Source organism: Cololabis saira, chromosome 12 (assembly GCF_033807715.1).
Source record: "Cololabis saira isolate AMF1-May2022 chromosome 12, fColSai1.1, whole genome shotgun sequence".
NCBI classification, from domain to species: Eukaryota; Metazoa; Chordata; class Actinopteri; order Beloniformes; family Belonidae; genus Cololabis; species Cololabis saira.
In genome coordinates this window covers 27,165,986-27,190,060 of record NC_084598.1, presented here as the reverse complement: position 1 = coordinate 27,190,060, position 24,075 = coordinate 27,165,986, and the positions used below count along the sequence as shown (strand labels likewise).

General features: G+C 39.0%; 1 protein-coding gene across 1 annotated transcript; it reads right to left on the bottom strand.

Annotated features, from left to right (window-relative positions):
* Positions 1–407: 407 nt before the first annotated feature.
* Positions 408–22,727, bottom strand: gnai3 (guanine nucleotide binding protein (G protein), alpha inhibiting activity polypeptide 3). The gene is made up of 9 exons (XM_061736302.1): positions 22,292–22,727; positions 10,186–10,228; positions 9,586–9,727; positions 9,355–9,512; positions 7,292–7,420; positions 5,944–6,073; positions 3,964–4,117; positions 3,194–3,403; positions 408–2,755 (listed from the first exon to the last, which is right to left on the bottom strand). Exons 1-8 carry the CDS (start codon positions 22,407–22,409, stop codon positions 3,213–3,215), a joined length of 1,065 nt encoding a protein of 354 aa, XP_061592286.1. The 5' UTR covers positions 22,410–22,727; the 3' UTR covers positions 408–2,755; positions 3,194–3,212.
* Between the last annotated feature and the right edge of the window lie 1,348 nt (positions 22,728–24,075).

The window sequence follows — 24,075 nt, the reverse complement described above, 5'->3', positions numbered from 1 at the left end:
GAATCACACCGCCATCTACTGAACAGTTGATGTCGAATTAGGGAAGCACGCCTAAAACTGCAGTTTAGCAAGGAAATGCCACTGTTGCATAATTTCTGTGTCTGTTAGGAGGGAAAATGGTGGTGTATGGCAGTTTATTATTGAGGAAGCATACGAAATTACAAAAGTAATTCATCAGCACGCCACCAATTAATGTAAAATTGTGGAGGAAAGGATTAACAGGGTTTGAGGGCAACTAAGAAATATAAAAAAAAATAAGCGCAGAGTTGAAAAGAGGATTTTTTTTCTTCTGCTTTCTACCGAAGTATGTATAGTCCTCTATGCAAACCATTAACATTTGCAAAATGACCAGCTGTAAAGATAATGCAGGATTACCTCTGCAGGTAGGTATGGAAGTGTCCTGTTGAAGAACCAAAGTCCCACTTGTTTTTAAACAGCTATTAACATGTTAGGATAATCTGCAAAATTCAGTATTTCCCATACTGATGACAAATGCCACAAAACCAAATGATTTAGTCTACACTCTTTTCAAACAAATTCCTAAACTGTTTTTATTTAAATTTAAAAAAAATCTCATTGACTCACAGACTTATAACAGTTCAAACTTACTTTATAATAGTACCATTTACAGGATGTGGGTCTGTGCAGCCGCTGGAACACACTGGCCCTCTGCTCAGGCCTACAGATGTGCCACTGAAATCTAAAAATATGAATGTGAATGACCTCCTTCCCAGACCCAAACACGTCCTCATGTCTGATGAACACATCCCGCTAGAAGAATCATGTTTTAAGAGCTTCGTGCCATCATTCAATGATTTTAATATAACCCAAGAAGAAGTATGTGCACTTTTGGTAATTAGATGGTTTTCTCCATTAAATCTGCCACAAAATGTGACCTGATCTTTTTCTACGTTTTATTAACAGACGAACTTCAGCTGAGAACACACAAATAATCGTAATTACTTGTGTCGTTGTACAACACACCCTTTAAACACCCACGGCCCTGGTGGAAAAAGTGAGCAAACCCTTGGAGGTAATAGCTAGTCAAGCCTCTTTTGGCAGCAATGACTTTGATCAGACCTGCGCAATGTCCAATGTCTCTACAGAGCTGCTTCTGCTATTGGCAGCTCTTTTGAGGTCATGCCACAGCATCTCTGTTAAGTTAAAGGTCAGTACTCTGACTCACTTGACGGATGTTTGCCAGTTCCAATGATATCTTCAAGTCTTTAGCTGTTGTGTTTTTTTTACACCTCATTGAGGACTTGGTGCTGTGCTTTCAGTCAACTTGGCTGGGTACCCAGCTCTTAGACGAGTAGCCAGATTGGACGGCGGACTGATGGATTCCTGGACATTTTGGGTGTCCTTTGTGGCTCTACTCTTGATTGCACGTCTTCACTGATCTTCTCTTTGAAAGGCATGGTCTACTTCAGCAGATGCTTCTTTTGAACAGTGAAACCAAAATGTTTGCACGTCTTTTATAAATCACAGCTCGACACTAGACCTCCACAGCCATTTAATCAGCTGGAAGTGTGTAAACTACTGACTTCCTTGGGTTCACTTACTTTTTCTTCCAGCACTGTGACTGTTAAATGAGTGCATTCAATAAAGACGGGAGAAATTATAGTTGTTGCATATTATCAGCACAAGTGCATTCTGTTCACCTAATGTCGTGTTTGAGATCTGACCACGTTTTATGGCAAATTAATCCAGAGCAACCAGTAAATCCCACACAAGGCATCCATTATCATCATCATTGTTGTTGTTTCAAATGTGCATACAGTTTTATACATTTAAATACATTTCTCTGTGGAAGAAGTGACAGATTATTTCCTTTTTAGGAATATATTCCTCAGTGCAAACAGCACAAACACTAGGTTTATGAACTGTGATCACACTTTTTATGCTTTTGTCTTCATATTTCTTCACATAAGTGAAAAGAAATCTGCAGTATTTAAAATTTACATTGCGAGAAAAAACAGATTCTCCATAGGTGTCTAATGTTTGAAGATTATTGGAAATATTTAAAAACACAAAAAAAACAAGCACAATAAAAATTAAAGAAATCCCTTCATCCCTTCACAGACTGATTTGCAACGTCTTAAAAATAAACATATGGTTCATTACAATGTGGTCTAGTTTAAATTAAAACAAAGACTTACATCGGTGGTGCCACTGAGGTCATTAGACTCTAGCTAACTAATTCTAGACCCAAACAGATACATTAAACTACATAAAACTGCCCACATAAACATTGTTCAGTATGTAAGATATGGAATTCAGGTATCCAAAGATGGGAATACTATATGCCATCAACTAAATATGAAAATACAGAGCAAATGCAGATCTGATATAGACATACAGCTAAGACAAAATGCAACAACAGTCAGGTGAACAGAAATGACGTTTAAAGCCATGAGACTACTGTGAAACGTTGGGATGGATCTCATAAACAAGTCCGTTTGTGTCCTTGTGCAGAGGGCAGACAAACCACGAACATATCAGAGACGTCGGTGGATTCACCTGCCTAGGGGATGCAAAGATCTTAAATATGACAAGCTGCACAGTGATCCAAAAATTACGTTCTCCCAGAACACTCCCCGGCTTAAAATCCATGGAGAAAAAAAGTGATCAATAGTCGGACCCAAATTTAATGCAGTTTGGGTTCTGCATTCATCACAGAGACGTGCTTAGTCCAATGTTGCAATTCACCCTTCGTAGAAAAGACATCCCAGAAGTCACAATTCTTCTAAAAACCCTGCAAGCAAAGCAAAAATGAGCATTAATATGCACCACTGCAGTGCAAGATGAACACAACAAATGCAATGACCCATAAATCGTATGTACACGCTCTTCTGTGCAAAGGTATACACCGGTATCTCAACAATTTAAAAATGTATCTGCATCTAAGATGTAAAAAAAAAAAAAAGAGAAAAGGCTGAATACTAATTCATTGTAAGGCAGCATTTTATGTATTTAATCTTCGTCTGGGTTTGTTTAATTGCCCTGCAACATCACTATATCACTGCATCATGTTGAGGCAAAATCCCCCTCAAACTGGTACAAATAGTGGTACTGAAAGTGGGTGATGCTGTTACCGGACTCTAACATTTGACACTGTTGGCTCTAGTTTGACTTCATGCTGCAAAGTTTCCTCAGTGTTGTAAAGCAGTGTATCTGAACCTCGTTGTCTGACCTGGAAGGATGCCAGGGCTTCAGTAGAGCCCGATCTCCCTCAGGTTGATCTTGATGATGACGTCAGTGACCGCATCAAACACAAACTGCACATTCTTGGTGTCTGTGGCACAAGTAAAGTGGGTGTAGATCTCCTTGGTGTCCTTTCGCTTGTTCAAGTCTTCGAACTTGCACTGGATGTAAGTCGCTGTGTCGTCATACGAGTTCCCACCTACAGTGAAAAGAAGAAAAAAAACAAGAGAAAAAGACGGCTCATCTGTGATCAGGAAGGCTTTTTTTTTTATTACGGGCTGCAGGCCTTTCGTGTTTTTCTTTGTTGATGTAGGCCTGTGTTTCCATTACGGAGCTCTTTTTTTCCTCTCTCTTTTAAATCAAAACATCTAAAATACAAACATAGCCAGTGGTCATTTTTGTTTTTAGATCGGTTTCCTGTGAAATGCTTTTAACCTCCGAGCGTGACAACATTCACCGATCCTTTCTTTTAAAAAGGGAATCCGGACTATTGTACTTCAGCTTTAATAATAGATGTAACTGTCATGCAAATAAGTCTGCTTTCACCAAACTGCCGAGACAAAATGTAAATGATGTGGTACATGTGTTCGTGGAAAATTAGGCTGTATCTCATTTACATTGCATAAGAAAATCATCATAAACACTTTATCTGTGAGGATGAATTTCACATGGGCAAAAACTGTTCCAACAAATTAAACAAAGGCAGAGAGTTTCAAATGAGATGTTAAACTAAACTTCAAATGCACAAGCTTCTCTCACCAGAGTACTCGGGGTAGCAGATTGTGAGTGGACTCCTGCTGATCTTCTCTTCAAACAAGTCCTTCTTGTTGAGGAAGAGGATGATGGAGGTGAGCGTGAACCACTTATTGTTGCAGATGGAGTCAAAAAGCTTCATGCTCTCGTGCATTCGGTTCTGAAGGAAAACAACAGGTGTTGAACTTTACTCCTGATGGCTTTTCTAGGAGACAACTTCCTCACATGTCACAACACTGACAATTAAATGCTACTTAATGTGAATATATGACCATAAGAAGATAGATCCATCCTCTAAACCTTCTTCCTCCCGTTCAGAGCCAACAGGGTTGAGTCAGTAAGTCAGAGTGAATAAAATAACATTTTATACAACTTTCTTGTCCCTGTTCTTCACCAGCAGTGATGAGTTGTACACTAAAGCTTAAGTTCAAAAATCATACAGCGCAGCGGCATCATTAATTTGATGTGATCCCGCTACAGCTTGTTAAAACATCCAATATCAACTCTACGAGTCAACTTGTTGAGAAGAATAGGTTGCGATTTGTGATAAAGATCAATAAATCATGGTCACAAGTTAATGAGGTGTAGGAATGGGATGGATTACTGTTATTCCAAGGCTTTGGCTTTAATATACTGTATGATAAAACGCCATCAGAGAACTGCAAAATATCTGGACATATGCAGATAAACATATACATCATAAACCATTAACCTACAACATTCAAACTGATGACGTAGTTGCAATAGACATTTATGTAGATGTTCTCTCATCCTCATGGCAACCTCACTCCCATCCACATCAGGCTAAAATAAACACAACAAAGGACTCAAAGCTTTGACCGGACGTCCTAGCACCAGATTCAACACCAACCCGATGGGCTAGACCTGTTTTAGTGGCAAGAGTGGAACCTACACAATGTCAGGATGTAGGTTTCAGGAGAAGGAGAAGGTTAGAGAGCAACAGACTTCCTGACGTTTTACCGTGTATTAGCCATCTATTTATTACCTGATTGATTTCAAATACTTGTTCACATTTATTTTAAACGTTCATCTAAAGAATTGCTAGTTTAAAGTTGCTTTCATAATAGGATTAAATCTGTGTTTTTAAATTATGTTGTGATTCAGACTGTAGATGAAGCAGGGTGCACTTGACACGTGTTGCTACAAGTCGCTGCACCGTGAGCAGGAACAGTTTCTGCCGTCTTCCATCATTAATTTCAAAACCACCAAGACACACACAGAAAAAATGCGGATGTTTCAAAACTGTACTTCAAGTACAACCTGGAGTGGTGGAGATGAGCACTGGAGAGATGAGACATGCGTGTAAATGAAAGGGAAGCAGGCGGAACAATGAGAATGCAAGGAGGAGAGGAGAAGTTACAGGAGTTTAAATAGTGTTCACAAATGAGAACAACAGAGGACTTCTTGGCGATAAAAAAGGCTAGATAGAGATGGTTTAGACGCATAAAGAGGAGGTATAGTGCACACAACAGCAGAGCTGGAGATGGAGCTGCCAGGCAGGAAAAGGGATGTGGTGAAAGAGGACACGCAGCTGGCTGGTGTGACAGAGGAAGATGCAGAAGATAGAGTAAGAAACGTGTGAAACATTTTGCTTTGAAGGCCCACGTACACGAAGTACCAGGCGCAGCAGCGGATTGAATTACAGCTGAATACAGCGTCATTAGGCATCTTTTTCTAATGATGACTGTGCATGGGCAAAAGGGATTACAGGATGTTAAAATTAATCACCAGACAAAAACAAAATGATTTCAAATCAAATTTGTCCATGCTCTCTAATAATACTCCAGATCTCACTGTGATGTCAGTAAACAACCGACTCCATGGATTCCAAGGATTATTAAAAGTGGAGTCGCAATTTAGTTTACACACCCCCACACCTGATTGACCAAGGCTATGAGTTATTGATCCTCCAGCCGTGCATTACTAACTGAAGGCCTCTCCGATCGCAGTGCATCCATCACTTACCATCTCCTCATCCTCAGCCAGGACAAGGTCGTAGTCACTGAGCGCTACACAGAAAATGATCGCTGTGACTCCTTCAAAACAATGGATCCACTTCTTTCTCTCCGAGCGCTGACCTCCAACATCAAACATCCTGAGGACACACACAAACATGCATCAGTGAATTAAAAGGGAGTGTCATCATGCCAGTTTTAACGTCCTTTTAATATCAGTGGCTTGCAAGGATTTTAAAACCAGGACACAAGCACACACACACATGGACACAAACAGACACACACACTCCAAGGGCATTATGCTGTGACCTCACTTTGTAATCTCCTGTTTGTGTGTGCTGCTTCTGCCTCCACCTGAAGCACTCAGAAGCAAACGGCATCTCTACTAAGCTGACACAGAAATGAAATGAAAGACTGCTGCTGCGCGCTGCAACACCAATTCAGCGATTACACATTTACAGGTCCTGAGCCGTTTTATAAGGGGGTAGAAAAGAAGGCACGGAGGCTTTAGCAGGAGCTGGAGCCAGCTATAATAATGCAAAGAGGAGTGAATCAATGTCATAACAAAGACCACATTGTATTACACTACCATCAGTGTTTATAAAAGAAGAACATAAACCTCAATTTGCATTTGCAGAATGTCAAACTGACGTATTCAAACTAAACCACCGGGCAAACAAACGTCAAATTGTTACATTTTATACGAGGAAAATATTTTGATGTTTTATGACGAGCACATTCAAAATGCCCTATCAGCTTGAAGTACAGTCAATCTGGGTGTGAGTCAAGTTAAAGAAAATGTGCATCTTAGCATATCCTGCTTAGACAAAACCGAAACACGTCACCATGTAAACTCTACAGGACTGTCTCAGAAAATTAGAATATTGTGATAAAGTTCTTTATTTTCTGTAATGCAATTAAAAAAACAAAAATGTCATACATTCCGGATTCATTACAAATCAACTGAAATATTGCAAGCCTTTTAATATTTTAATATTACTGATTATGGCTTACAGTTTAAGATTAAGATTCCCAGAATATTCAAATTTTTTTAGATAGGATATTTGAGTTTTCTTAAGCTGTAAGCCATGATCAGCAATATTAAAATAATAAAAGGCTTGCAATATTTCAGTTGATTTGTAATGAATCCAGAATGTATGACATTTTTTATTTTTGTAATTGCATTACAGAAAATCCCAATATTCTAATTTTCTGAGACAGTCCTTTATGTAATGACAAGGTCCACGTGAAATGACGGCAGAGCAGCTACAGCTGTATGGACCGTATGTGCAGCATCACATGCCATGTTTATCCCGCCTGAGCTTATGTCCTTCATGAGCAGATGCAGCCGTACTAACTTGAAGTAGAGATCTTTGAAGGTGAAGTGAGTTTCCACGATCCCCGTGGTCTTCACACGTGTACGTAACACGTCCTGCTGGGTCGGCACGTAGCTCGCCTTGCTAATCCTGTCCAAGTCGTTCAGGTAGCTGAAGGGCAGAAAAATAAATAAGAAAAAGACATGACCCACTGCAAATTAACTCATTGTTGTTCATTATACATTTATGACAGCTTACATTGGAATCTACAGCACATTCAAACACAATATAAGGATAAAAGTACTTGGCCACATCTGTTAAATTAAAAAAAATCAGGTGTTTCAATAAGATCTATAACCACAGGTGTATAAAATCAAGCATATAACCAAGCAGTCTCCATTTTCAAACATTTGTAATACTAAACGCGTTGTTCTGAGGAGCTCAGGGACTTAAAATGTGGAACTGGGATTGGACATCACCTTTGCAATTCAACAGTCTGGGATATTTTATCCCCGCTGGATATTCCTCAATCAACTGCAAGTGATTTTATTAGAAAATTAGGAACTACATCAACTCAGTCACAATGCAGAAGACTAAGTTAAACTCTGAGGGGACAATGACTGATAATGTGCATGGTGTGTAAATATCGCCAACGCTTTGCTCGTTCCAAAGCTGAAGGGTTCAGAACTTCCCCCAGCATTAAAATCAGCACGAGAACTGTGCAGCGGGAGCTTCATGGACGGGGTTTCCATGGCTGAGCAAAGGCACGCAAGCCTCATGTCCCCATGTCCAATAACGAGATCGAATGGACTGGTGAAAATTACACGACACTACAGTGGAGATGAGTCCTGCAAATCATTCTTCTCTGTTTGCAGTCAGATGGATGAGGTATTATGACAATAACAATAATGATATGGGACTATTTTTCAGCCTATCTTCAGCCTATCAAGACATTTTGGAAAATGCTTTGCCTCGATCTTGAGGAGTTTGGTGTGGAAGAACTTGACTGACTTTCATAGAGCCCTGACCATCGCACCCTTCCAACGACTTTGGGATGAACTGGATTGGAGACGGCAAGCCAGCCCAGACCTCACAACTGCTTTACAGAGTGAATGGACACAAATACCACGGAAAAAACTCCCAAATACTGTGGAAAGCCTTCCATGAAGCGAGAAAGATGTTCGAAGCTTCCAAAGGAGGACCAACTTCATATTGAAATATAAACATTTAACTCCGAATGTTAGGAAAGTCCCTTTTGCTGTGATGATTAAACGCCCAACTACTTTTATCCATGCGCTGCAGGTTCTTCTGCTTTCTTATTGTTTTAACATCACGTAATTAAATGAAGTTATTCAGGGCCTTTGAAAAGTTGAAATTAAATGAGCAGCCAGATTCTCCAGTGTCTGCTCATGTGGAGGGATTGCTCTGCGTGCACACGTGTGAGGAACGCCAAAGAATGATACTAAATATGGGCTCATATTTTCAGGGATGATAAACAGTGGCTCCTTATGGGTCGAGTCGTAATAAAACCCACCAACTCCACTGGTTTCTCTTGTTGCAATGTGGACTCTGTGCACACAGTCATGACAGCCTGGCTGTTTCCACAACAAAGACCTCGTCCTTCAGACTAAACGACTGTTTTTCACAGGACGAGTGTGATATGAAGAGAAACAGAAGAGAGAAATAAGAAGACCTTGAGCTCCATCCACGTCTGATCGGTGCCACGACATGGAGCTACAGTATTTTTTCAGCCCCTTGTTTGCATTGTTTCACTGAACTTTACGAGTTTAAGAAACTCAAACCAGTTTTTCTACAGAGAAGCGACATAAAAGGCTCAGATGAGGCCACATTTACAAGTTTCTCACTGCTGTTTCAGGAATGCAATTAGGTGTGCAACAAGCTCACACAGGACCACGGAGGACAAGACGCATCACGCCTTGCTTTGCGCTCCTGTTAAAATGTACGTTACAGACGTCAGCGCAGGAAAACAACACAGCTCCCTCAAACAAAGTGTACCTAGGCCTCAGTAATCTGTGAATCATCTCATGTCATTAATTTGCGGTCATTAGCTGCTTAGTGGGTGGTGCTCTGTGTGAAGTCCTCACTATGCAGCAGAGTCATTGAGCTGATATTCCCGTGATCGATCGAAGCAGGCTTGAACTCCACTGTCGCTCCACAACCTTCGGATCACGGCGGTCAGCTCAGCGGATATCACCCCTTCCTCTGCTGTGCTTGCCAGGGCGAACAGCTGTCGGGCATCATCCTACAAGACAAGATCAATAACTGCAAACACTGCTTCAGCTGTGACTGGAATCCTGAATGAGCTGTTATCTTACCGCCCGTCCAGCATCCACGAACTCTATCTTCAGCTGGCCCATCGCCTTGATGATGGCCATGATGGACTGAATGGTGTTGCTGTACACCACCACTTTGTACTGCTTGCACTCGTCTTCTGAGTAGCCGTCTTCATGGATGATTCTGACAGGGACAGCGTTCAAAAACAGTTTCAGAGAGCTGATGTAGATATATGAAGGCTCCAACACATGCTTCCACAAATGTGGGACAAATGACACCTTTAGAAAACTTTATGCCGCACAGTCATTAGTTTTGCAGTTTGAGCTTCAGTGAGTATACGGCATGGCTAATGTGGGAACTGGGGGACTCTATTCAGGTCCTGCCAGGCAAAACCCCGCCTCTGTGGCCATTGTTTAGTGTGCTATGCAAAAAAGGGGGCTTCGTTCTATGCTTGAGCGGGACAAAATGAGCCTTTTACTTGGCTTGTATAGCATTTCCACAAAAAAATGAGCCACAATAGTGTTGCACCTCATAGGGAGTGAGCCTGTCTTTCATCAGTGTTGTGCAAAAAATAGCACAAAGGTTTCTTACAGAAAGTCTAATGTGTCATGAGCTCTGTGATCCAGACAGTTGTGACTTACTTCATCTGCTTGACAATTGTGCTTTTCCCAGATTCCCCGGCACCTGGAAAAGAGAGAGTTATTGAGAATATTACTAAGTAGGAGGCGGTTGCGTAATAATATATCACAGTTTTGACCCCTGACACTGGAATGATGGATCAATCCAGCTTTGTATAACAGCCGGAGCTAGTCTGATGCCATTTAATAATATTTCCTACAGAGCACAGGAGGCTCCATCACAGTTCCCAAGAAACAGATGTCTCCCGATGAACTTCAGTAGCAAAGATACAAGCGAAGCCTGGGAAAGCGGTTACGAGTCATTCAAACCATCTGACGCACCAGTCAGCCATTTGTTCTGTGTAACTGCACTGGATCTTCAGCCAGTAGTGGAGGACTCGGATGCTACATTCTTATTATGAAACTAAATGGGTACATGGTCGACTTAAGAGTGTTGAAAGTTGTGGAAGAACAAATAACATAAGCGGTAACTGACATTTAATTAATTAAACATGAAGCATCTGTGACGGATGATTAACTGATGTAACAAAAAGTGATTTTGTGATATTAATTATAAAAATAATGAAGTGAAAAGGATGTTACATCAGCAGCTGCTACTGTATTTCAACAATCAGTCAAACAGGAAGTTGCAGTCATGCTTCTGGCTGTGGCGGTGTTTTTCCACTGTAGAGACTCTCCCAGATATCGTGTTGTTCTGGGCGTCAGAGAGCAGAGGGGCCATAAAAACACCACACAAAAGCCTGTCAGCAATAACAAACACCAAGCTCTTTTCTGATACAAATCCAACTGTGCAGGAAAATAGAAGTTGTTCCATCTCTTTTTTTTTTTTTTTAATGTTCAGCACTGTTCCTCTAAAATTTCAACTGCGAGACAATTAACAGGAAGTAAGAAGTATCGCGATGAACAAATAATACATGTAACGGGACGGATTCATTGTACTTCAGTTCACTGCCCTTTGGCTTCATGACGTTTGGAAAACTGCCCACTGAGTTTACCGGAATCCCGTAGTCACGTCCGATCCATTTTTATGTCAGCGTCTCAATTAACACTGAAGCTCTGAAAATGTTAAATGCCTTTGAAAAACAGCAAAGAAAATAAGAGTCTGAATCTGGACAGTGTCAACGGCCTGATCAATCAAAAAAAGCTCAGATTAGAAAAAGCTGACAGTAAAAAAAGGCTGTAGACAACATACCAAAAAGACTGACTGAAATGGATTTAGAGATTTCTTTCTCTACTTAAATATTATCTTAAAATGATTCAAAGAAGTTTCGGTGCGTAAACTGCAAAAGAAGCTTGACATGTGTGGGCTCTGGTCCCTCATACGACACCGCATCAATCAATGACCCACTTTCATCACGTGTTGATGAAACCGCACTGGCAAGAGATTGCTATGAGAAAGCTTTGTAAGACACGACAACATGTTACATTCACAAATACAAAAAGATAACTTTAGAAACTACAGAGCAGCATTTCCTGCCATACATACGCCCGTGCATTTTTCTGTAAAACGTTTCAAAAAAGGAAAAGCGACGTTACAAAGTGGTTGCAAACCTCCATTTATCCATGTGTTGCAGATAGAGATGCTCCGATAGCCATTTCTTTCTTTCAAACATCGATTCCGATACCTGGGCTTTAGGTATCAGCTCACTAGTGTTCTGATACTTGGGTTATTTTTAGTTTTTATTTTCTTTGAATAAGAATTTTGTTTCTGACTAACACCAGATAAATCTATTACATGTCTATTCACCAAGAAGCATTCAGAGTTGGATTTCTGACCTGAGCAACTGTCCTGCGGCTCCAGCTGTTCAGTTATGCAGTGAAATACAACTTGTTCTACACCCAACAGGAGCTGATCATCGTGAGCAAAGAATTCTGCGGTTTTGTCCGTCAATTTTCAGTCAAGAAACTGCAGCCTTACACAGATTTCCAGTATTTTAGGATTTTCCAGCCTAAAATAACGTGATATTGTAAACATAATGGTAATGCTAGGTAGCTAGTTCAGTCTAACAACTCATGTGCTGCTGCTTCACACAACCCAAAACCAGGATTTCCAAGGCCGTAGTGAGTCTCGAAAGATGTCGGATTAGATGCCCTATTAGTGGCAGTATCTGCAAGTATTTCTGATCAAATTCTAGTTTCAGGCCTGAAATGCAGTTTGAATGTGCTGTATGTTATAAGAGGAGAGCTCAAAGTCAACGTAAGAATGGCTTCAGTTTGTTTGTTTTGTTATCTCTTGTTTTTAGTTTGCATAGTTTGGCCTGGATCTATGGCACAGGCTTTACAGTGAGATAATACAAATACTCTTTTTAAATACCTCTGGAGATGCTCTATAAATATCAAGGAAAAGTTAAGACGTTTAAGGAAGTGTTCTTATTCTGGGAGCTGTGCTCAGCCGTGATCACGGAAATGCATCTACCTTTAGATGCATTTTTGGAGAATTTGGGCTGCCAGTTTATATTATAGGGGGATATTCAGATGAGGGGGGCTTCCATTACGTTTGTGATGAGCAAAGAAACACGTACTCTGAATTGTTAAAAGGGCTTCATGACAACTCAAACAACTAAGTCAAAGGTCAAATCCCATATTACAGCTATCTTGAAGATGTATCAGCACTTATGTACGCTACTAAGTTACACATCATGGATTTGTTTTTTAAAGAGCCAAAACCACACTTGACTAGGGGGGAGGTCACATGCCTACATAAAGAATCAAAGTTACAGGAGTAAGATGATTGATTTTGTTTTTTTTTTATTCCCGGATGATTATATGAACGGCTAAAATCGTAATTTTATTTGATCTTTTTTCATGTCATGCTTCAAGTGCTTATCTAAGCCTTTCTTGGACTTTAAAGAAAGACAAAAGCACCAGCCAGGAAATACAGTCATATTTGTAATATCATGCATGAAATTAACATAGAGATCAGAAACAATTAATTTGGCCAAATATATGGGTGTCAATTGAAAACAATCATACAACATAGTGATTAACTTGAGGCACAAAGTGGAGGTGGTGGTGCAGTCAGTGCAAGTTATTATATATTAAGTGTGTATATGGAGCAACTTTTCACTTTATCCACTTCTAAGTCCTTCATCCTATGATCTGCAAGGCATTTAGACGTGTGCGACCTCTCTGCTTCACCAAGAATCTCAACAGCACAATTGTTGTTTTCTGCTTCGAACCAGCAAGCACTTCTGCCTCTGTGGATGGTTGATCTGGCTCTTAACATTTATTACATTATGGTTCTGATTTAACATCTGAATTACTGAAGAAAAGTACCAGAGGTTAAATGACAGCATATTAATAATAATAATAATAATAATAATAATAATAATAATAATAATAATAATAATAATAATAATAATAATAATAATAATAATAATAATAATAATAATAATAATAAAAAATAGCCCATTTCTTGGGCCATTAAATATAGAAAGTATACTCTTATATATCATAAAGTATACAGCTGGACGAACGCCACTATTTGACTGGATGTAATTAAAAGTAGTTTTTTTTTATAAAGTCATCCAGCTATCAGAAACAGCAATCAAACTTCTTTTTTCAAAATAACTACTTATACAGACAGCAGGGGTAAGGCCAGGCCTGTCACCATTAAAAACTGAATGTGGTCAGTTTTGTGTATTTATTTTTAAACATTTTTTTGAGAATTGTAGTGGCGTCAATTCAATATTATAGAGAAAAAAGAAAAGCAGGCAGAGATAGTAGGTCTCGGGTCAGGACTGGTACAAAGGGAATCCACCTGCTGAAAGACCTCATGTGTCATTTACATAACCGCCATCACAGAATAATTTCTATTTACCTGTACAAAATTAGATAAGTTAAACTAACAAGAGTATCATATCCAATTACCATCACTGCATAGTTTTTCTGGTACCAACCGTTTATTTTGAAGCCCAACTTAAAATCAATGATCATTTGCTATTAGCATTAATGTCATGGATTTAATTGCAAATGAGTTTTATGGCAAATGAAAAAGCAGATGCCAATAACAAACAGGGAGAGGTAGTTGATATGAGGTTGCAGGCTAATACCAGATATTTACAAATGTTTGTAACAAATAGGAAGAGAACATTTGAATATTGTCATATAATCAGTCGATTACGTTAGAGACCTGTGGCTTGACTCGTCATACTTGCAACACTGAATGTCATGACTATAACACCAACGGCAGCAACCACTATGAGTTTTATTCCTCTGAGCAATGTTGAGAGAAGCCAGCCTGCAAGCAAAGCCATCAATCAGACGTCCCACTGACTGCACGTTGACGAAAGGATCCAGTTAGAAATGGACAGAGCAACTTAATTGAAGTGGTTCTATCAAATCTATCTATAACCACAATGTCAGGAAAAACTGATAAGAACCTGACACTATAATGAACAAAAGGAATTCCACCTACACTGAGGTGGCTATCTGATTTTGAGAATGACACATCAGAAAGCACCAGTTCAAGTAAATCTGAGGTGTTTTAGGACAAAACGACTCGTACCATTGCTCATCTGTGAGGAAAAACTGGTAAAATGGTTGATGACTGGATCTGGATGACTGGCTGAAATGCTGGATCTAGTTCTTATTCTTTTTGTCTTCAGTACAAAAAATAATTCTGGTTCCTGTGGATTACACTTTTATTTGGAGGCGGCGGTACCAATGGACACCAGGTTGGTATCAACAAGATATCCAACCTAAAGTGATATTGGCAATTCTGCAGCCACCGTGGTTGGTCTGAACGGTGGCTCTCGGATGCTGTGAGAGTGGCATAAAGCCCGCACTCGCGCAGTTGCGGTTGGTTTGGTACGTTCTGTCGAAATGGCTCTGAATAGGAGAGAAATTTCACAAGAGGAAGTTGCCACCATTTGAAAAATGTCACAATGGCTGGCTACACTAGGGCCACGCTAAGGTCACGTTCAGTCCTGGAATCTGAACCCAGGTTTTTGCTGTTGGTCAGCACTTCAATCAACTGATTCACTGTAAAATCAACTCATCTGACTCTGACTGGATCTCTAAAGAGACATAAATCACGACGACTGCAACAATTGATGTCCCTTTAGAGATTAATACATTATTTTTTAATTTGAACTGAATTTGAATCACTATAGTTTTGTAAATCAGGTTAGACTTAAAATTTTCAATAAAAACTTTAAAACCCAACATTTTTCAAATAAAAACTTCGTAAACTGCTTCCAGATTAATTTAAGTTGAAAACCTTCACCAAACCTCTACTTCAAATTCTGATGGATGTGCATTTTAAATAATAAACCATCATCTTTTGTTTTAAACTGGCCTTATGTTAATCAACACCTGTTTCTTATATAAATACATATGTTTGTTTTTCACAAGTAAAGAGAACAGTGTTGCATAAAAGAAGCCGCATGGATAGTTTACGTAGCGTCAGTTCTTAGTCCAGTCCTGAGTTAAGGAGGCAATAATAGCTTGTGTATATATTAAACATTAGATGCCATGCTCAGACAACTCGTGAGAATTTATTTCCATAAACATCTGGGCTGAGTTTATACTGGCAGCACTGTCGCTTAATGTAACCACTGTAATCGTCATAAACCACAGCATGAATGCGTTTTCAAGTCCTGGAATCTTAAATATGGATGTTTGCTTCTTTACCGGATTGAAATAAATGATGAAAAAAAGGGGAAGTAAAAGAAATATTAGCTTAACATTGTTCACCATGAAGAAGGTGGATAAACACATTCCCACTGTCACTCTTTAGCAGCTGAATTTTGTCACGGAGGAATACAGTAGAGTATCGTGTTCGGATCGCTGGCCAACAAGAATTAAATCTGCAGATTCTTTTTGCTGAGCCAACAGGAGCAAAAGAGAGTTAAGCTCATCACACAGACACGGAGGAGTGGACAAATCGTGTTGATCCCTCTCCTCAGTTCTGTCAGCCACCAGATCTCTCTTTCATGGTATTTCTTGGCTGATTGTCAGCCTTGGCCTTCTGCCAATTCACAAACCAACTCCACAAAGGCGTTCACCGTCATCCAGACCCATGCAGGAGTTGGACTCCAATCCAAGCCTCATTTAACAAGAATCTCAAATGCTGGATTTTTTTTTTTTCTCATGAAACTGTGTTTGTGGTCAAACAGGAGACCATTTTCATTGGAAGAGTGCAGTGGCTCCTAAAGCCCTGTGGTTTTGAATAAAGAGCAGCAGCCGAACTCCTCTTTGTTTTTTCCCCTAAAACTCTCCTGTTCCAGCACAGACAGAGCGTGATTGCCTGGAAAATACCTCTGTGGTCAGTGTTAAAGAATGAATGTTTCCATACAAAGAGATGTTATGCTTCACTGTAGCGTTGCACCACCTTATGTATCATAGATCAGTGTGCTGCTGCTAGGATTTGCATATTTCAGGAACCACACGTTACTTTATGTAAAATCTCAAACGCATAGAATGGCTTGCTTGGTTGTCTCTCATGATGCGGAGGAGCTCAAAGTGATCAGAAACACTGTATTTGCTTTTTTTTGCATATCCTCGATGTAGAGGACTTATCAGGGAAAATAGTCAGCCTGCTCATGGCCTTTCAATATGAGAACCATGTCAGGAATGTGATGCAGAACAAGGATAACAGAAAAAAGCTGGAAAACAAAAGCACGGACATCCTCTTGGTTCTGATCTACAAGCCGAGCGTTCACACACTGCTGTCCCCGCTGGCGTTAGCTACTGATGTCAAGTGAAGTGTCTGTGAAAGAGTCATTTATAAGCAAAAAAAACCCACAACCTCCTTCTTAACTTTCCAAAACAAATTGGGTACCATCTTTAAAATTGATTACGCCGCTTACTCAGCAGACAGACAGCTCATCTGTTCTTCTGACAGCCCACGACGGCTCATTAGGTTGAAGCTAATTAACAAATTTATTGCTCAGAAATGTGAAAATTCAGAACGCAGTTTGATTAAATGTGTTCAGGACTTCCAGCTGTGTGAATAAATGTATTGTAATAGGTCTGCATTTAGCATTATATACCAAACAACATACTTGGCTCTTTGATAAACTCAACAAACGTGTTTCAAGCCAGTTCTAATGAAAGTGCATGGAAAAAAAAAAACAAAAAAAAAACTGCAGGGACAACTGAAAAGCTTATAGAAAGAGTTCAATACACTAATATGCTCTGGTTACTTTAGTGTTAATTCCTGCCATGTTTTATAGGTAGTTTCTGATCATTAAGCAATTATTTACATTTAAATTAACACAAAGGAGTTTGTTTTAAACAATAAAATATACTTTTCAATGTCATTTGCAGGACTATTTGATTAGTTTTTACAAGCATGGACTCCCATCCCTACTATTGGCAGGAGTAACTTCGGACTCCCATCTCTGTCATATCTTGTAAAAACATACATTATGCAATTAATTCATGCAACAACAACTATGAAACCGACTTACAGAGCTACAGTCAACAGCAGGGCAAAGGCAAATACGGAAATCAAATCTTGGACAGTGATTTCATCTCCATGTTTGTAAGAGGACCTTCTGAGAGTGCTAAAGGCTATTCAACCATCAAAGAAACTGAAAGTCAATGAAATGACACTTTTTTTTTTTTTTATTTATCCTTACATCGACAACTCAGTATATAATTTTGCAAAAACTTTGGAAAGACTTAAGGCATGGCACCCTCTCACATCTAATGCCAACCACTATACTGACTTTACAAGCAAGTTCAAGGCTGCAGATGTAGTTCTGCATTTCTAGTCTTGCATAACTTTGGGGTGTGCTCCTGTGATATTAGTCACTAGGTGTAGGGTGGCAATCGGAGCAAATTGCTGCAACTCAAGCTAGACCCTTCATGATTTTCTTCTAACTGGGAAAATGCGTCTGCAATCTTGAAGTTGCCTGCAAAATCATTATTTGTAAGGTCGGTGATAGGAAGCGCTTCTTAATCAATGCACCATCTTCTGTGTTAATATATGAGTGAGTTACAGAGATATGATCTCATTTCCTGTTTGGCAGCTACTTTAACAGATAAAACATTTTTAAAACTTTTGCTATATTTTTTGAGTTTTAGTCTGAAGGTCGTATGTGTCAATGGTGAGGATATGAAAATATATTTTTTTAAGAAACCTATAAACAACGTCTGACGCTCAATTCGGTTGACATGACAACATTACTAAATTTAGTTTCAGTGTTGCAATCCCCCCACATAATCACATGACACAAGACAGGACATGTCAAGACAAACTGCAGCCCCCCCCCCCCCCCCCCACACACTCGTGCAAAATGTTATCTTCTTCTACCGAGGACAAAAAATAGGGGAGGTTTTGTGTCAGTATTACACTTTAAAGTAAATAGTTTAGTAAAGTGCATGTATTCTATGTGGCAGCTTCACTGACTGTGACGATCAAAAATCCAGCTGACACTCGGTCATAAGACTTTCTGTGCTAATTTTCCTTAAATATTAAAAGAAAAAAAAACATTGCAGTCTGAGAAAAAATGCTTTTTTTTTTAATTTATAAGCTTTAATAAAGCATAAAGTGATGTATTTGTACATATTCTTGAAAAAGGTAAAGAGTTCCTCTTTTATTCCCTTTTGACACCACGATACTATGTCACACTCCGCCAACATATGGGTTAAGGCTACATCAAAGTATAAAGATGTATTATTATAACCCTTACATATCTGTAGTCCCATCATATGTTAAAGCAGCCCAGCAACTATCTCAGTAAAAATAAAAGCACTTTTACCGAGTTTAAAAAACTCAAGTATGCAGGCTCCCTCTTATCCTGTTGAACTTGGCCTGCAAAAGCAAATTCTGTATATTTTTACTCTTAAACCGTTAAGATTCAAGCGTATCTCATGTGACTGTTTGAATTACAGCGACACTGTGCAACGAAACCGTAGTAGCGGTGATGACTGTCTTTGACTTGTCATCACTCAGTTTGAAGCTTTGTCAAATAGTTTAGATTTTTGGCACGTTGTCTCCTTTTTAACAGCCAAAATGACCTGAAGCGTTACGGCAGATGATGTTCACGGCAGCCAGAGAGTGAGAGGTCTGTCTGCCTGTAAGTACGCAGAGGTTATTCTATCTGCATAACAAAGATGTCCACTTAGTAAACTTACCCGGACATCCAGCTATTCTGATCCAGCTCTGGTCGACTCCTTTTTAGTCTTACTTTTCCTATTTAGGGCAGCTCTATACCTTTTTAACACATTGCAGTTTAGCAGTTTCTGGTCCCAAGCTGTTCGAACAAAGTTGGCTTAACATTACACAAAGTGTACAACGTTTTACGAGCTGACAGGCTCTTCATTGTTCCTCTGCCAGGTCAACCCTCTCCAACAACCAGTACACATCGCAAAGATTATCGCCACACGATATTCGGAAAATATGCAATATCACATTTGAAAAGTGTGATGGCTATAAGACTTGCGATATATAAATGCTTCTGACTGATCAAATATAGTATTCATATTCAGAGTACAAATGCATGCCATTTGGAAAATAATGGACCCCCATTTTTGCAATATTCTTTTTGGTTGTTTTGCAATATTGGTATTGCAATGACAGTAAGTTTCAACATACTGCACATCCCTAGAAGAGACAGAATGCTGCAGCTTGTAATAAAAGTCATATTATTGCCTTCTATTTAGTGAAAGTCGGGAATGGGAATTAAATCTCTCTTTCATTCCTGTTTGTTTAAATCATTTAATATCCTTCAATTGGAAAGTTGCACAATATAATATCAATACATTTTATTCAGCTTTCAGTTTCCAGCTGCTGTTGACAGTAACATTTCTGTTGTCATGGAGATGATGATTCGTTGTGTTCCAGTTAACTCCACAGATCAAACTAAGAAGACAAGTGAATTTGAGCGCTTGAATGTTGTAAAACGCCTGTTGCCATAGAAACCACTTACCAATCAGCAATTGTTATTTAACTGGAAAAGTTGTGTTAATCTTTATCTGGTTCCGTACAGAAATTAGTGCTTAATGAAATAAAGCAAACCTTTTTAGGTTTAGGATGGAGGGGTTAAAAAAGTCTGAAGCAGATATACAGTATTTAAGGGCAAGAATATAGTGTACTTTGGTGGAAAGTACTGCATGAAATTTAAGGCAATCAATAGTACAAAGAAGTGTAATAAAACGAGATGCTTTGAACACCAATAAGATATGTTTATCTTATTAGATTTCGGTTTTTAATGTCAACACAATGCTAAGGACATTAGTGAACAATAAAAATTACAATAAGCCTCAGACATTTGGTTTGAATCCAAATGGACTGACAATTGATTAAAAGAAACAGAAAAATCCCCCATTCTGTGGTTGATATTTAAACCCCACTGAAAGTGATTTTTTGTTTTTGTTTTGCTCAAATATGTGAACTCAATCAAGACAATGTTATTTTCCAAGCTGACTAAATAAACTTAGCATAATGTGTCCTTTGAAGTGTAAAACACCAGTATGTTTCCACCTCTTCGCTGCAGCTCCAACACTGGCACACCAAGGTTCTGAAATGAATTCATCAGTTATGTTAGCTCATCCATGGAGTATGCACACCATGTACTGTGGTCCAACTTGGATTCCACTTAGACTCTTTCCCCTTGTAGCGAAGAGGACGGGGAAATATTAAAATACTCAGCTTAAGGGGATGCGAGAGCTGCTCAAAGTTAATACCCAACGCCACAGAGTACCAGAGATCATCCAGTACATCAAAGCACCACAAACACTTTGGCAGGTGCCCAGGTGTCTATTGCATCTACTTGCATCTGCTCACTCAGAAAAAGTGTGAGTGTTGTGTTGCAACCAGTTCAAAACACCACACCCCATCCTCACCTTCAGAGTCTGAAGGAAGAACTACTGACGAGAACTTTACTTGCTAACAAAAAACATTTTCTAAGTGTTACACAGAGAACCTCAATAAAGTTTGTTATAGGAAAAATGTACCTAGAAAATCCCTCTGTCAAAAACTTCCTACATCTCTGTATGACCCATTAAATGTGACTACAGACAGTATTTGAGTTGTAAAAAAAAAAAACAGGGGGGATTTTATCATATGGGGACAGATAATTTGTGCTGATTACAAATAATATAATATATTACAAATAATAGCACTGACCAAAACACCTGCAGAAATACTGCAGGAATGACATAGCAGCAGTTAAATGCAGCCTTCTGTAAGCTTTAAATATCCACTGGGCTTACATCTAATACATCAAAACACAACAATAAAAAACAGTTTTCTGAACTTATCAATATGACTCTGTCCTTCAGAGGATAAGTAAAATGGATCACTGCAAAAACTCAAAATCTTAACAAGAATATTTGTCTTATTTCTAGTTAAAATGTCTCATTTTAGTAAAAAGAAAATCTTATTACACTTAAAACAAGACTCATCACTGGAAAAAACAACAATTTTCACCTGTTTCAAGTAGATTTTCACTTGAAATAAGTAGAAAAATCTGCCAGTGGAACAAGATTTTTTTGCTTGTAATGAGAAGATAAATCTTGTCCCACTGGCAGATTTTCCTACTTATTTCAAGTGAAAATTTACCTGAAAAAGTTGAAAATTTTCAAATTTCTCTGTAGCTATTTTTCTGGTGATGACTAAATGTTGAAATAGCAGTAAAACAACATTAATTGATTAAATGACATAAGGGATGGAAAGGGGGGATGACAGTTTTACAGGGGGGATGATTTTTACCGTTTTTATTTCAGGGGGGATGACATCCCCCCTCAACTCGAGTACTGATTACAGATGAAAACATTCTCAGGGGCCTTAACTCTGATGACCTGGAACAGTGTGACCTGCAGGGTCAACATTTCCATTCACTGAAACAGACCTGCCATGAGCTACGTGATCATTGACAAGTGACAACACTTGTCTTCTGAGCATGTACTCTTTGCTTCTCAACAGTTCAGCCCTGACAGAAACTCTGTGAGAGCCGCTCTCACCAACATCTGGTTCATTTCTAATAGTTCTGTCATGAGCTCCAGCTGCTCTCCACCAGCGAGGGAGGAGGGGGAGAGGACTGCTGGAGCCTCACAAATTAAAAACTATCCTGCAGTGAAAAAGTGAAAATGAAGTAGTACCCACAGAAACTTGTCATAAAAGAAGCAAATGTGTGTGTTAAAATGTTGTTCATACCGAGTAGAAGCAGCTTCACCTCTCTGGAGGATTTCTCCTTGTCGTCTCGCAGGTTTTTGTCAATCATCCTACTCCTCTCCACTGCAGCTTTGTCCTCGGCGCTGATCGTGCAGCCCATTTTTTCTTTATTTTGTCGAACAACTTCTTAGTGTGGGGATAAAGGTTTCAGCAACTCATCGGTTGAAAGGGTAAGTCCGTCCAGCAGCTCCCGGGTCGGTGTCAGCCGAAGTTTCCCAGCCGGGGAAGAAGCGCAGAGAGAGGGGGAAAGGCGTTGGCACTGGCAGCTCTGTCCAACTGAAGGATGATTTATGGTTCCGCGTTACACCAACGCAGGGCCTACGGCGTAGTACGGTGCGCGCCGCCGCGAAGCATACGCCGTACCCTACGGCGTCGATTTAACGCAGAACCATAATTCAGACTTTAACCACAGGCTGATCTGATGCTGCACCCCAGTCCGGCCGGATTATTATTATTTAATGTGGGATTTTAAGTAGAAGAAGAAAAAAAAAAACCCAAAAAAGGTTTTGAAATATTCTAACCAATTTAACCAAGTTATCCTGACACGGGTCGTGCCATAAATGTGTAGAAAGTAAAATAACAAAATACTTTATCTAGAAATCGGTCTAAAAAAAAACAACAACTAAGCAAGCCCTGTATTTATATATATAAAAAAACTAACAAACTAACAAAAAAAAACAAACAATAACTTCAATTTCTTCCAATAATATTGGATTTCCTCCATCCAGCTGATCAGCTGCAAACCAAAAGAACTGCTATGAAAAAATGAAAATTGAATGGTGCCACGCGACTTATGGGAAATGTAGTCGTATTTCAACCACCAACTATGTGAATTTTCCTTGTATTGGTTCAAATTTGCCCACTGACGTTCACATACTACTCTAAGGCCGGTGAACTTGCGTCTAATGAAGTTCAAAGCAGGTTGAAATCACGTTTTTGCTGTAGTTAGTTTTCATTTGCAAACAGAGGATCTTTTTGTAGTGTGAGGGCGCCCCCAAAGGGTTTAATATCGGAACTGCAGCTGGCGATTTTAATTGGGTTTCCCCCTCGTTGAAAATTAAGTAAAGAAAATATAAAAAAGAAAATTAATTAGCCGTCAAGAGGGCCGACAGTTTTTACTAGTTCTACCTAGAGCTGTTATTAATTCAACCTAAAATACAACAATTTTCCTGGTAGGTAAGTGCCAAACTGTACTTAAAGTGTGTCACCTAAATGCTACCATATAACCTAACAATTAGCAGTATGAAGAACGTTTTATTTGACTGAAAACCGTAGTTTATTGTACATTTGTTTTTGTGTTCCAGCTTATCAGCCTTGACACCAGATTTAGAGGATATTTTTAATATGCAAAATCAAGTTATAATTTCTGTTCTTTAGCTAAACTGATAATTATTTTATTCAATCGTGAACTTTGAAAATCCAACAAGGGAAATGTTTATGTAAATAACAATGTGTTTAAAATGTTTACATTTCAATATCATTCATATTTGAAATTAGCTGAATTGAGTTATATTTTTTAATATATCTATTAAAAAAGGGAACAAAAAATGTTCTGATTTAAATGTGCTAATTAAAGGTTCCACACACATTGATGTTTCTATCACCTTGAAATATTACTGAATATAAATCAGCGTTTGTTTTTTATTATTATTATTTATTGTCTTTCTCACTCTAGGATAAACCAGCCAGAAAAACACAAACAAAAACTGCTGTGAGAGAAGACAGCTGTCAATCATCTTAACACAATTCTGTGGACACCGAATGCA

Bases quoted from the DNA above. Each gene is read 5' to 3' on its own strand.
- gnai3 (XM_061736302.1), bottom strand. From the start codon at position 22,409: ATGGGCTGCACGATCAGCGCCGAGGACAAAGCTGCAGTGGAGAGGAGT. The intron at 6,074-7,291 runs GTTAGTACGGCT...GTGTGTCCTCAG, and splicing joins TTCAAAGATCTCTACTTCAA to GATGTTTGATGTTGGAGGTC. The intron at 4,118-5,943 runs GTAAGTGATGGA...GTTTTCCTTCAG, and splicing joins TGGCTGAGGATGAGGAGATG to AACCGAATGCACGAGAGCAT.